The sequence below is a fragment of the Electrona antarctica genome, assembly GCF_951216825.1.
Source record: "Electrona antarctica genome assembly, chromosome: 10".
Lineage (NCBI taxonomy): Eukaryota > Metazoa > Chordata > Actinopteri > Myctophiformes > Myctophidae > Electrona > Electrona antarctica.
Window position 1 is genome coordinate 36,091,269 of NC_136791.1, and position 13,797 is coordinate 36,105,065.

The window sequence follows — 13,797 nt, forward strand, 5'->3', positions numbered from 1 at the left end:
ATTCGTTAGGATTTTAACGGTTCCGGATCCTTCCCGGATCCCTCTTAACGGTTCCGGTTCCTAACGGTTCCCTTAACGGATCCTAATATTATTTTTTCCCCTTTTTTTCTGACATAGATTATGCTTATATTATAACTAACCTAACCAAGTACATAATAAACACACATTCATTAATTAAATTATTGAAAATACACTTTACAATTATGAGGTGGCAGTGTGGCACTATTATTTAAACTTCACCACCACCACCACCAGCTAGACACCACAACAATATCATTGTTGCAATTTGTACTGTATATTGCAATTTGTACTGTATATTGCAATTTGTACTGTATATTAAATATAGCCTACAGTACACATTGCAATAATGATATTGTTGTGGTGACAAATGTTGTCTTTAATGTTCAGATTAATTTAATATGAAGGACCCCTTACCCTAATGGAAACAAGCCATAGTGCTTTCTTGGATTATAAAATAGTTTTAGCAGACCTTGTATTGAACTGTAGGCTACGTTCCTGTGCTTTTTTTCTGCAAACTGTTCATAAAGTAATCAATCTATGGAGGTATGCACCTAAACGCTGGGCTCTCAACAGCCACGCGATTAATTTAGAACCAAATCAAAAGCAGTTGAGTTGCTTATAAGTGCAGACAAATTGATTTGGCTCTATACTATAGTTAACGTGATTCATAAAATATCAGACAGAAAGACGTCGAGTCATTGGCGTTCTAAATTAACACCATTAACAACAGTTGTACAATACGCCGCGGCCTAATGAAAAGCTCTGTAGACGACAGTAGTTTTTATTTTCTATTACGTTACTAGCCTGGGGAAAGTGAACGAGCCTTGCATCATCCTCGTCCCCCGCCGGCTAGCTGTGGTGGAGTTGCGGGGAGAGCGGGCACGGCTTTCCGCATGGCTCACAAACGCGATGTGCCTAGATTATTCTCGTAAAATGTGGACTCGTGTAGGCATATTGATTTTGAGATGTTTCCTCAATGTGGACGTGGTGCAAAACTGCAACTGGTACAAGTTGCAACAACATTTGCAGCCAGGGAACTATAGCATCGCATTTATTGCACTTGCGTGCTCAGCCTCAGAGTAATTTCCCTCTCTGTTAACCACACTTTGGAGATCTCTTCAACATACTGTCCCAGTCGCTCCGCGGCGGTCGCTGAATGCACAGAATAGTGGGCGTATCCTCCCCGACCCCACTAACTCACTCATGTAGGTTGGGTGACGTCACCCCAGTAACTTGGCTCTGCTTGCATGCATGCACAGACACAGCGGAGCTAAATGATGACTGATGAGATCCGTTTGGGGAACCGTTAATAAAAAAACGATGGAACCGGCTCCGGATCCGCAATGTCGGAACCGGGTCTGAAATGGACCCGGTTCCGAATCCCAACCCTAGTGGTGCGGTCAGCTGAGTGCTGGCAAGCACTTGAGTCAGCGCAAAGCGCATGGCTCTAGGGTTAGAGAAAGGAGCATTTTCTCTGTGGCTATCAGAGGATAAGGAAAAAACTAAACAAATAGATAGTAAATAGATTTTTTTTGTCACACTTACTGGCACAAATGTAACATAATTAATTAAGTGTACTTGATGTGTAACGCACATTCTATTATTGTCCGCCTCCGATTCTGCACAGCTGCTAAGAGGTTGTAAAGAGGGTCAGTGTCTTAAATGTACTTATTTGTAATCTTATTTTTATTTATTTTTTATTTCACTGCAATCCGGTATTATCTCTATCTGGTTGCATATTCATTGTCTTGTAGAACATGCCGCACCAACATTTTGCTGCTTGTACCTGTATGAGTGAATGACAAACCCCTCTTTCTTCTAGATATAATGCAACCATGTTTATGCTTCCTCCACTAAAGTATTGAATGTTCACTCAATGTTTACCTTGTGCACAGGACAAAGTAGATTGAAATAATCACACCCGTGTGAAGTGAGGGGTGCTAATATATTAAAGTCTAACTCATGTTGATTAGTAGGTGATATGTGATGTAAAACAAACGGTGCAAACACAAACATTAAACACCATTAACAATAAAGAGACAATATGACGTAATGAGGCACATTATGAATGTTCCCTTCATTGTCAATGGCGTACAAAACAAACATTAAACCTGTATATAGCTAGCCCCCTCAAAAAAGACTAGTGTCTGCTGGTTCCTTTTGTGTCTGGCTCCCTCTTGTGTTCATTCAAAACATAATGGCATCTCACTAGTGAAACTCCAGCAATGCTTACGTACATGTATGCATGTATGTATGTATGTATGTATGTATGTATGTATGTATTATTATACAGTATATGTGTGTGTATATATATATATATATATATATATAATGTGTGACCGTAGGACACATTTACTATGCATCTCCCGTCCGTCAGTTAGTTAGTCACCCCATGCCTCCATATATGGTCACGCCTCGTGACATCACACCTCCATATATGGTCACGCCTCGTGACATCACACATTTCATAATCAAGTTTTGATTAAAGGTATTTCACCATTTCATCACAATCCACTTATATCAGAGGTGGGCAACTTTGATGGAGAGGGCCACTATATTTCCACACTCACTCCAGAGGGCAACATTGCACACACACACACACACACACACACACACACACACACACACACACACACACACACACACACACACACACACACACACACACACACACACACACACACACACACACACACACACACACACACACACACACACACACACACACACACACACACACACACACACACACACACACACACACACACACACACACACACACACACACACACACACACACAAATCTGTAATAAGGCTATCATACCTGGAGGTCCTGCAGTGGCTTAAAGTGAAGGCTGGAGAGCAGAAGCAGGCTACAGGCCCAGGACAGAGCAGGCCTACGTAGCTGGGCTATGGTGAAGGACACGAGGAGGTGTATGAGCAGCACACTCACACCTTTAACTCCTAACACACTGCAGGCAGCCAGGAGACCATACAGCAACAGTGCTGGTACCCTGAGCTGTTTGAGGAAAGGTTAACATCAGAATGAGTGAAAATCTCTACAGATAATGATCCTGGAGCCAGGAGGGCTCATTTTAAATGGCTAGTATTACTGAGGAAGAGAAGGGAAAAAAACAAATACAATTAACAATTATAACTAACTAGCCTTTACCCGTTGTGAGATTATGCCCCACCCCTTATGGCCGCAGGGGGTACTGCGCCCTGGGTGCGTTTTCGCATTTTTAATTCACTAATAAATTCATTATTAATCATTGTGTAAAATCGAAAAAAAGGCTTCGTTAAGACCTCCATAATTATTATGGTCAATGCCTGTGTGAAAAGTGGGAGTGATTGGTGCAGGCAGTGAGGAGATAAGGACGGTGTTTCCAACAGACAGACACACACACACACACACACACATTCAGACAGACTTATAGTATGATGATGATGATGATAACTAAACAAATAAACAGTATACATATGTACAGCAGGGTGGAGCAGCAGTGACATACAGTAGAATTTGCTTCCTTTGAACCTTCAAGTTCATGATAGTATTAATTAATCCTACCTTAGGGAAAAAGGTGCAGGTAAATCTAGATATAACACCATGTCCAAGCAGACTCCATAGCAGAGACTTCTTTGCCCATTCGCTCCAGAAACTCCATTCAAAGTCTGCGGGGTCCTGACAAAAACAACTAACTTCACCATGGGCGTCCAGCATGAGCAGGGGTCACACTGGGGCCCAGGGATGACCCCTGTGAACAGAACACACTCTGAATGGCCATGTCAGTGGAAATAGGGCCTGTCCGTATGTTAAAACTTGGCATGAAGGCTTTTAGATTTAACTACTTGGCATGAAGGCTTTTAGATTTAACTACTTTCAACCTGGCGTCCACGTACCAAAGTAATCCTTTGACATTACAATCCTTATAAAAACTAGTATAATTCATCAATAATGTATTTAGTCCAGAAAATCAGTTAGCAATAACTAGTTGATGAACTGATGCCATAATGCAATTCTAGATTGTAGTTTTAAGTGAATATGTGTTTAAAAAAGTGAACAAAGCAGATCTACAAGCTCACGACATCGTATATTTTAAAGTGGGTAACTCATTATTAACTTTTTCCCATCATAGAAATGTAGCAGAGTCGAAAGTACAATATTTGTCCTACATACAGTACATACAATTGTAGTGAAGTTAAAGTATCCAAAAATATGAATATTCAAGAAAAGTAACAAAAACTGTACCATATAGTACTCACTTGGTTATTGTACACCACTGGTGACAGCCTATACAGAGATCTCACCTTTTTAAACCCCACGAAAAAGCCTTTCTCCAGTTGTAATTCTCTCTCCAGACCTGCTTCATATTCTGTAGAAATTGAGATATCGTTGTTGTCCGGCAGAAACCTCGTATCTCCATATTTCAACTTGTTATTATGTTTTTCAATCACTTAACTTAATCATACAAGACTGTCAAGCTAAAGTATACTGTAGTGTAAATAGCCGATCTACAAGCTCACAATGCATGGCGATGTGATGTGTTGTGAGCTTTTCCACGTCATTATAGGCATTAGGCAAAATGTTTCAAAAATAGTGAAAATAGCCAATCTACAAGCTCCCAAAATTAAATTATTACTTTCAGGAATATAGCTTTAGTTTTTTTTAATATATATTTTTGGGGAGGGGGAGATCTGTTGTCAGGCTGCAGTAGAGCCTACCTGTATATGTGGCATGTGATTTACCCGCTATCACTAATAGAACAATATGGAAAAGTAAAAATGTACTAATGTAGTATGTTGTCCCAAGCTATACGATGCAACACTTCAATTGAATAAGAGAAACTGGCTTTTGACAACAAGCTGCAGATAAGAGTGGAGCCACAATACTAAATATAATATAAAGTTACAATGAAAACTACTTGCAGTTGCAAATGAAACTTTGATACAATGCATTAGGTCTCTACTGCCCCATCTGGCGGAGTCAGGTTAAGATTTCATAGGCTGCCCTTTACTTGGCAAAACATTTGTTCAACTATAAACACAAGTATGCAAAGATATGTATGCAGGCCTATATAAAGTATGCATGTTTGTAGGCCTATGTAAACTTTTGACTGAACTTACCTTTGGAGAACCTGTGCAGCTCGTAGAAAGAATATAAGTGAGACCCAAACGAAAGTGCCCAATATGTGATGATTTCGGTCTGTGGCAAGGATGCCAGGTCGACTTTTGATTTAGATGCCATCAGCCTATGGTCCTGTCCACAGTGTGCCTATAAGAGAGAGAGAGAGAGAATTTCACATGTGCACGGTCACAATAACGTGCGCAACTGCGCATACACACACACACTTGAGACTTTATCTCTTGCATCAGTAGTATGTTCTGATGAATGTTCTGATTAATTGAAAATGGTGGACCCTGTTGTAAATAAATGTAATGCTTTATCATGGTATCGTCCACAGTAACAGTTTTTGTATTGAGTTGTTGAGCACCCACAGCGCCCCGAGCTGGAATCGAACCCAGGGCCTTCTAGCTGTGAGGCGACAGCACTACCAACTGTGCCACCGTGCCCCCTAATTATTGATTTAATCTATTATATAAAAACTAATCAATTTGACTAAAATGTGTACATTTTGTTGGGGGGGGATCTACAATTGACAACATGTAACGATGTGATCTTGTAAATCTGCTATTTTCACAAAAATCTAATCAGCAGAAAGTTGAAACAAAAAACATAATATATAACCCCTACTATTATTCTCATGATATTTATAATGGTATATTTATAAAAATATTGGCACTCTGCGGCCACCTTCTTGTTTTAAGATTTCCTCTGCAGTTCTCTCCCGTGTGTTCAAGTTATGGTATGATTATCAACTTTGTTTTTACTTGGAAAACGAATTAACTAGGGTAGGCTACTTGTAATGTGCAAAAGTTGTCAGTCCAGAAAATATTCTGTGGCAAAGATGTCAATTCATGATTTGTTTGTTTTTACTTTGGTTGTCTGTGGCATGGATCCAAGACAGTCATATCCTCGGTTCCAGCCTTATTTTATTTTTTGTGACCATCATGCATCGTCTTCTTTTTAACTAATTCAATTGTACTGTCAATCAATTATTCAGTCAATTCAATTAGATTACAGAACACTATAGATTCATGCATACAGGCCCACGGTGTTGTATTGTTGCAGGAATGAACATACCTCATCATTCGTGTTTATTTGCCAATTACATATTTCACGATACCCATCCTGTTTTTTAGTGAACCGATGTTGATGGTGAATGACAGACGTTGTTAGTAAACATGTATGCGTGCTCGCGTGCGTGTGGCCAGAGCTAACGTAAACTAGCTAAATTAAGTTATTTATATGACTTACCTATGGGTGCTGACCAGTTGACACGTATAGCGACGCCTTTGTGGACATGCATGGTGGTGGCGACACCTTATTATGCAGACCCTGCATACTTTATGCCTTCTCATTTGGTTGATAAAACTAAACCAACCAAGAAGACAACACTTCACACAGTGTTGTCATCACCAAAGTAAAGAAAACCATACATCCGGTTAGAGCCTTCAAAGTAAAGGTCATAAACGAACGTCACACACACACACACACACACACACACACACGCACACGCACACACAATCTGTCCTTACAGGTTTGATACATTAGCCTACAATAAACCAGTCCTATAGTGTTCCCTGTGGAAAAAACAGATGGAAGCTGGTTTAAACAGCATTTAATCACAAACTGAGTCCATACCTCACCCTACTGGATGATACCCCATGTCATCCAGTAACCCCGGGCTGAGATTCAGTGAGGCGGCACCTTGTCTGAAATGCAAAATAAGATCTTGTACATACAATCTACATTTCAAGATGAGCACAGCAGCACACATTACTTAGAATTATGAATTCCAGATTCCACAACTGTTACAATGACATTCTTGGTCTTGGATGTGTTTCTTGTTGGCATTATTGTTCAGGTGCTATACATGTATACCTACATGCATTACAAGGGTTTCTTTTACATGTAACAATATTTCTGTTGACTTGATCAACATTGTCTTTAGATTTTCATATTTTTGCACAGACAAAAAAATATGGGTTGTGTATTGTTCATTTGTTATTGAAGGGAATTAAAATATATCCATTGTAAATCCCCAGGCCTGGAATGGGGTTTTAGGTGGTGTCCACATGACAGGGGATTTGCTAGCCTGGGTTCCAGCCTGATTCACTGCGTTCCGTGGATTTGTTTGGTCACTCGAGTGACAAAACAAATCCACGGAATGCAGTGAATCAGGCTGGAACCCAGACTAGGGATTTGCCCTAGTTCTGTTAAGTTTGTTACCTAAACCTATAACCTAGCCCTGGTCCAGGGCGTCTTATAGAGACTGTGTCAGTGAGTCTCTATAAGAACTGGCCGAGGGCTAAACCTAACTCTAAGGTAACTAGGTAAGTGGGGAACATAGAACCTGGGGAAGATGGGGATGACCACCTGAGAGCTAGTCAGATAAAGGAGCAACATTTGAATGTCATAGCAGAATAAGTGTCACCCATGGAGTAGAAACTGTAGTTGAGTCCACCGACCCAGCATTGAAAAGAAGAAACAACCTTTTTCTCTACATACAGTAGGCCCTATGGTATGCAATGCATGATTGGAACAAAAAGGGTGGCTCAAACTGTAGCCTATACAGCAGTTTTATTATTGTAAAACTATAGATACAGCTAGCTGCCATACAGCTACAGTAAAATACTGTAAAGTCAAAGTTTTACATGAGTTAAATTAATACATTTGTACAGCTTTTCTTTTCAAAGTTGTGTTTTGAATGCATTATTTTTATGAAATGCCTACTGTATGTCAAAAGCAAAACAAAATGGTCTGTCATTCACACAAACAAACTTGATTTAAATTCATGATTTTTATTCATTGTATGGTCATGCAAAAAAATCCAGCATCCAAATGAAACTCAAGAGTATAATTATGTAGCCCCTTTGTATGATTACAACGCAATGAATTTACTAATAAAGGGGAACATACCAAGCTATGGCTTGTTAATCTTGTTATGCTTTTTAATGTGATACATCACTTTCATCATTTCAGACAGCCATTTCATTAACCTGGATGCAAGTAACATATATTTCCATTACTCAAACAAGTAAACACAGACAGTGAAAAATATTACCAGAAATTAGACATGCATATTTCTTCCGTTTGTAAAACTGCATATATAGTCACTGTTAAGTTTGTGGTTTTGAATCAATTTTCAAAATGTGTTGTATACTGCATGAAGGCTCTCTTATTATCCCCCTACTCAGTTAGCTGTTAATTACAGTCAAAGGCCATTGTATTTGGGCAGTGGAGTGGAACTGGCTCAATTTGCTCCATGCTCATGAAATTTACACAAATAAAGTGCTGCCTCTGCTCCATTGCATTTTGATAAGGATGGACTCGACCCATGTTTAACTGAGTGTACAAATGTAACCAATACTTTAAACATAGCTTCAAGCTTTACAGGGTCACTTCAGCATTTGGGTTACGCCTGAATCAATCACTAGTTTAAAAGAGCCCCATTAGTCTAGTCGAACATGTTGAGTACACCAAGGTTTTATGTTAGAATTGTTGAGTATGGGTCCCCAGCAGGTAGAAACTGCCGGATGCTACCTTGCATACGGTATGTTGAGCAATTTTCATAATTGGCATAATACCACAATGGCACCATACCATTAACAACCTATAGAAGGCAAAAAATTCAAAATTTCATCATGCTTTATGTAGCATGTGACGTGTCAAACTAGGGGGTTTTCATGATGCTGAATCCATTCCAAGCATTAGTTTTGCACAAAAACACTCCTAGGGCTCAAAATGGCCATAGCCATAGCCTTCTATAGGTTAATGGTATGGTCACATATTATGCCAATTATGAAAATTGCTCAACATATGCAAGTTAGCATCCAGCAGTTTCTACATGCTGGGGACCCAGAATCAACATTTCTAACACTTTACACTGTTGACTCAGTGTAAAGACTGAGCTAGTCCGAATAATTTATTTCATCTAATTGAGCCAGGCAGACAGTGATTCCAATCGCCATTTTAAAATGTAAACAATTTAGCTGTGAGAAGAAATTTCATAGGTTTAATGAAGAAATTGACGTTATACTGTCCCAATACTTTGGCCACTGATTACACAGGCATATTTCCCATAGATGATATCCCCTTCCATTTTCTATAATTTAAGGAGTTTTATTAAATGGCATTGTACTTTACTAACATTCCCATGTTTGTGTGAACATACACAATGGATGAAAGCATCGTCCCCTGGTGGTTATTGACGTACAGTAGTAGGGCCGATGCAAACACAGCACAAAGAGAACTACATCACATCACATAGTTTCAGTACTGCTTTTACAACACATTGTCATGGTGCAATAGTTTGTGTGTTTGTGTTGGTTGGCTAGCTAGGGCACAGGTGGGTTACCTGGCATGTCTGATATGCCACAGCACAAAAAACAACACAGGCGACCGATACAGCCGGATGCGGCTCATGATGTCAGAAGGGAATGGGGTGTTTGCCGTTTCCCTTTCTTGCAATCGTGACCATTTTACATACTTTTAAAAAGATGATCCAAAAGGAATCAACAAGGGAATGGATTCAGTCTGGACTTCCATCCAATGCTAGCCAGGAACAGTGAATGAGTTACTATGGAGCAGCATTGAGCAGAGTGGGGATACATGACCCGTTTACTGGGACCAATTCACACACATACACACAGTGAGAGGGAATATACAAAGACACATACTTTTTTTAGTTTTTGGTCCTTTTTAAAGGAAGAATGTTTCAGTGTGTGCTTCTGAGGCTGTGCATTGTGAGACGATTTATAGGCTAAACAAAGTGCATGTGTGTAACTCTGATATGATTCTCATGTGTTCAGTTTGATGTGTGTATTCAATTCATGCACATGAAAGGGGGTAATGGACACTGAAGGAAAATAAAAAAAAATAGGCTGTGGTGGCCATGGCCCTCATTTCTTTAATCTTCCCCGTCCGCAAGTTAGAAGGTCTGGCGGAAAAAAACCAACGCAAGTTATAGTAACAAACAGCGAACTACGAACACTAACAGCTACGACATTTACAACAAAACGGTGACAAAAATGGGACAGATCCATTGATTGCCTCAAGTACAGCTACTGTACCAAAACAGTCCACTTGCTCGTCCAATCTCACCTTAACCCCTGACCCAGCAACCTGCCATGGCAACGGTCACAGATGTCCCCCCCCCCCCCCCCCCCACCTCCTACCCTCCCTTTGTCTTAAGTGCCGGGACTTCACACAGAAGTACAGCAAGCCAAGACAGACGATATACAATGTCTAAGGAACACAATCAGAACAGGGGACAGGCATAAGGGTGACAACATCATCATTTTCCTCATCATCATCATCACATTGGAGTGGTGCAAAAACTACAGCGACAGGGCTGGGGGGTTTTTCTTCTCATTTTTTGTAATAAGTGTGTGTGTGTGTGTGTGTGTGTGTGGGGGGGGGGGGGGGGGGGGGGAACGGGTAAAGGGAAGATGGAGTGGGAACATTTTTAACCTGAAGTTGCACTATGGTTCGCAAGAGAGAGAGAGCAAGCGCAAAAACAGCATCAAGTCTCAAGTTTCTGTGCAAAAACAGTACAGGCCATAATAGTTTTCCTTCCTGAAGATCAAATAAGACATGCGTATGTAGAACTACAACAACACAGGAGAAGGGAAAACAAATTGGCGAGAGAATGCAGCCATGCTTCGGATGTTTGGAGGTCTGGTTCTAGGAGAAAGGACGGGCCTCCCCTAAGTGGTCAACTCAGAGCACTGCAGCACAGATAAATTGTTTGTGTGTGTGTGTGTGTGTGTGTGTGTGTGTGTGTGTGCGCACGCACATGCGCGTGTGTGCACGTGTGTGTGCACGTGTGTGTGTGTGTGTGTTTACACAGAGCAATCTCAAAGCACAAAACAATAGCACAGAGTATTGGACCCACACCCTCCACTTTCTAAACTGAAAGTAAAGCATATCTATCTGCTTCTTCCTATATAAATATGTAACGTTATACAGAATTATATTAAATAAAGTCCCCATTTTAAAAAAGGAAGGGGAAAAAAAAGATCTTTCCAACTCAAAATACTTTAAAATACATAATTCAAGAGATAAAAATGAATCCGTAACACTAAAAAAAAAGGTCCCTTCGGTAACCTTTAACAAGCCCATTCCTTTGTCCCAAAATAATGTATATGCATGTATTAAGTCTACACTTTGGTGCCTTTACTTCTGACATTAGACAACAATTTAGTTGCTTCTCACAATTTCCTTGCAGTGTTCCTTTACCACCACCCCCCCCCCCACCCCCACCACAAGAAACAAAAGAAAATTACCTAAATATATCTGTTAATTTTAAGACAAAGAAACAAACACAATACTTCCCCAAAATTATAGAATGTGCTCTTCTGTTTTTCCGTAAAGACAAAAATGTCTCTTCATACGTTATAATATACACCACCCCAATCCTATTTATTATAGTGAAAATGTTTCCACCCTTTTTAACTCAATATTCTTTCCTGACAAAAAAGATGGGGGGAAAGGCCATGGGGAAAGGGACCAGGACAGCGCCCCTGTGTGGTCATCAGAAACATGCACCATCTGCAGGAAAAGGCGGGGGCTACGGTCATGTGTCGGCCCAATGTGTAGCTAGTGTCGGACTGGTCTGGTGGTGGCCACTGTGGTTTGTCCGATGGTCAGCTTTTGAAATATTATCGTAATTTTTAATCATGTATTTTTCCTTTTTTTTAAAGATTCCCCCCCACCCCTTCATATGTGTTGATGTTTTTTTGTTTGTTTAGATTTTTTCAACGGTTCCTGCCTCTTCTATCCAGGCTCCATGCACCGATCCGGCAACGGAGAAAGAAATACTCCAACCGGCTTTAAGGAATTCAGGCAAAGCTGAGAAAAGAAGAAGGATGGTATCATTACGGAGCATAATATGCATCATCTACAACAGAGGTTCCCAACCACTTGTACCACTAGTGGTACTTGAGCCCCCCTCTGGTCGTACACAGAGGAGTAGCCCAAAAAAGGAAAAATGAAATTATGAAATGAAATATTTATATTACTACAGGTAGTTCTTCTGACCAAGCAATAAGCCTATCTCACAGAATTTCCCCGCCCCCCTTAATACGCCCCCTTTCGGGGTTAGTGGTGATAGCGTGACGTCACTCCATAGACGCTTCATGTTAACAGAGGTAATTTAAGAAGTCTACAACTTTTGTTTTCTCAAGGTAAGGTTTGTTCTATCTGTTCGAGCTGATTTACCATATTGTTTGCTTCATAATAATATTGGTCTGTCACATTTTTACATTAGAAAATGTACTTAGATTCTCCAGAGAAAAAAACGTGTAAATGCTCATGTTAAAGTCACCACTATTTACCGGAAGTGGGCGTGAAAAACGGGCTGTGAGATAGGCCTATTGGTTGAAAATAAAATAGGCTCTCCAGCCGTGCTGAAATGAGCATGACAGCACAAAGCCGTTAATAGAAGATTTGAGAACGGATTCATCACATTAGAAATATCATCAGTTGTGCTGATTAGTGATTAGACTGAGTTTTGTCAGAGCAGCAGCATTATTGGCTTAGGAATGGAACAAAAAGGGCAGGCATATGCTCCTGTATTTTAACAAAATAAATAAATAATACATGTTATTTATTATGGTGGTACTTGGAGAGCCAAATATTTTGTTCTTAGGTGGTACTTCAGTATAAAAAGGTTGGGAACCAATGATCTACAACACCCTTGAACAGAAACCAACCCCACAGAAGATCCAAACCACCCAAAGATTCTGAAGTCTACAGACACCGTTACTCCTTATAGACAAGACATGTCATTGACTTTTTTCTACTGACCAAAATCACACCTGTGTGAAGTGAGGGGCGCTCTTATCATCATACATCATCATACATCACATTCCGTGCTCAACCAATCAAATCATCACAAATGTAATTTCGGCCAATCACTTTTGGCGTCTTCACATTTCTGCCCTCACTTTTATCTTCAATATGTACTTTGCTCAGCCAATCAAATCATCGCTATGGGGTGATCAGCCAATCACAAGCCAATGTTTGTGTTCACACAAACCCGGAAAGCTGGGCATAGGAGGGGATAGTGCCCCTCAAAGATATACTTAACTAGAGAATTCGAAATCTCGGGAAATTGCAAGTGTGATTGCACTGACCACACAGTGTGGGCTCAAATATCTCACTAAGTACAGTATGATGATGATGTCTGATGATGATGTATTGACCCGGATATTAATTAGGTGGGTGGTGAAGTGAGATGTTTGGTTGTTCAGACTTCAGACCTGGCTGCCAGGTTTCCTGCTTCACTGGAGAGGTGCGGCCGGCGCTCCCGAACAGTGGAAATGGACGTTGAGCCACTTGGCCTCACGGCGGTGCCATACACGCGTCTCCTCCGACTGGCAGGAGCGCGGCCGTCCCTGGCTGTCGATAAACTGCGTCAAGCGGATATAGGCGATGCATGCAGCGTCCTCGCCGATCAGGTGAACATGAGGGTTGAGGATGGTTGTGTGCACCGGCTTGCTGTTTTTACTCAACACTGCAGAGAGGGATACAGACAACACACACAGTAAAATTATGAGTGTTGATTTGACTTTTTAGTTTGCAGATGCGACTGTCCAGTCTGGCCAGCCTCCTGTTTGACTCGTATTTCATTACGTCACATGTTACGTAGC

At 40.7% G+C, this 13,797-nt stretch overlaps 2 protein-coding genes across 10 annotated transcripts in view; both read right to left on the reverse strand.

The window, feature by feature from the left end:
* The window catches only part of hhat (hedgehog acyltransferase), a 428,216-nt gene that overhangs the window by 22,293 nt on the left and 392,126 nt on the right, over positions 1-13,797 (reverse strand). The window contains exons 2-6 of the mRNA XM_079511738.1: positions 6,398-6,461; positions 5,146-5,293; positions 4,330-4,394; positions 3,590-3,703; positions 2,846-3,040 (exon numbers count right to left, since the gene is read on the reverse strand). Of these exons, the coding sequence (XP_079367864.1) occupies positions 2,846-3,040; positions 3,590-3,703; positions 4,330-4,394; positions 5,146-5,266 (495 nt within the window). The 5' untranslated portion in view covers positions 5,267-5,293; positions 6,398-6,461. The remainder of the gene's footprint in view (positions 1-2,845; positions 3,041-3,589; positions 3,704-4,329; positions 4,395-5,145; positions 5,294-6,397; positions 6,462-13,797) is intronic.
* LOC306931299 (calcium/calmodulin-dependent protein kinase type II subunit gamma-like) overlaps positions 7,925-13,797 on the reverse strand; it is a 57,166-nt gene continuing 51,293 nt past the window's right edge. For all 9 annotated transcript variants that reach the window (XM_079512625.1, XM_079512624.1, XM_079512623.1 and 6 more), the window contains 2 exons: positions 13,408-13,661; positions 7,925-11,995 (listed from right to left, as the gene is read on the reverse strand). In XM_079512625.1, coding sequence (XP_079368751.1) covers positions 13,429-13,661 — 233 coding nt within the window. In that variant the 3' untranslated portion in view covers positions 7,925-11,995; positions 13,408-13,428. The remainder of the gene's footprint in view (positions 11,996-13,407; positions 13,662-13,797) is intronic.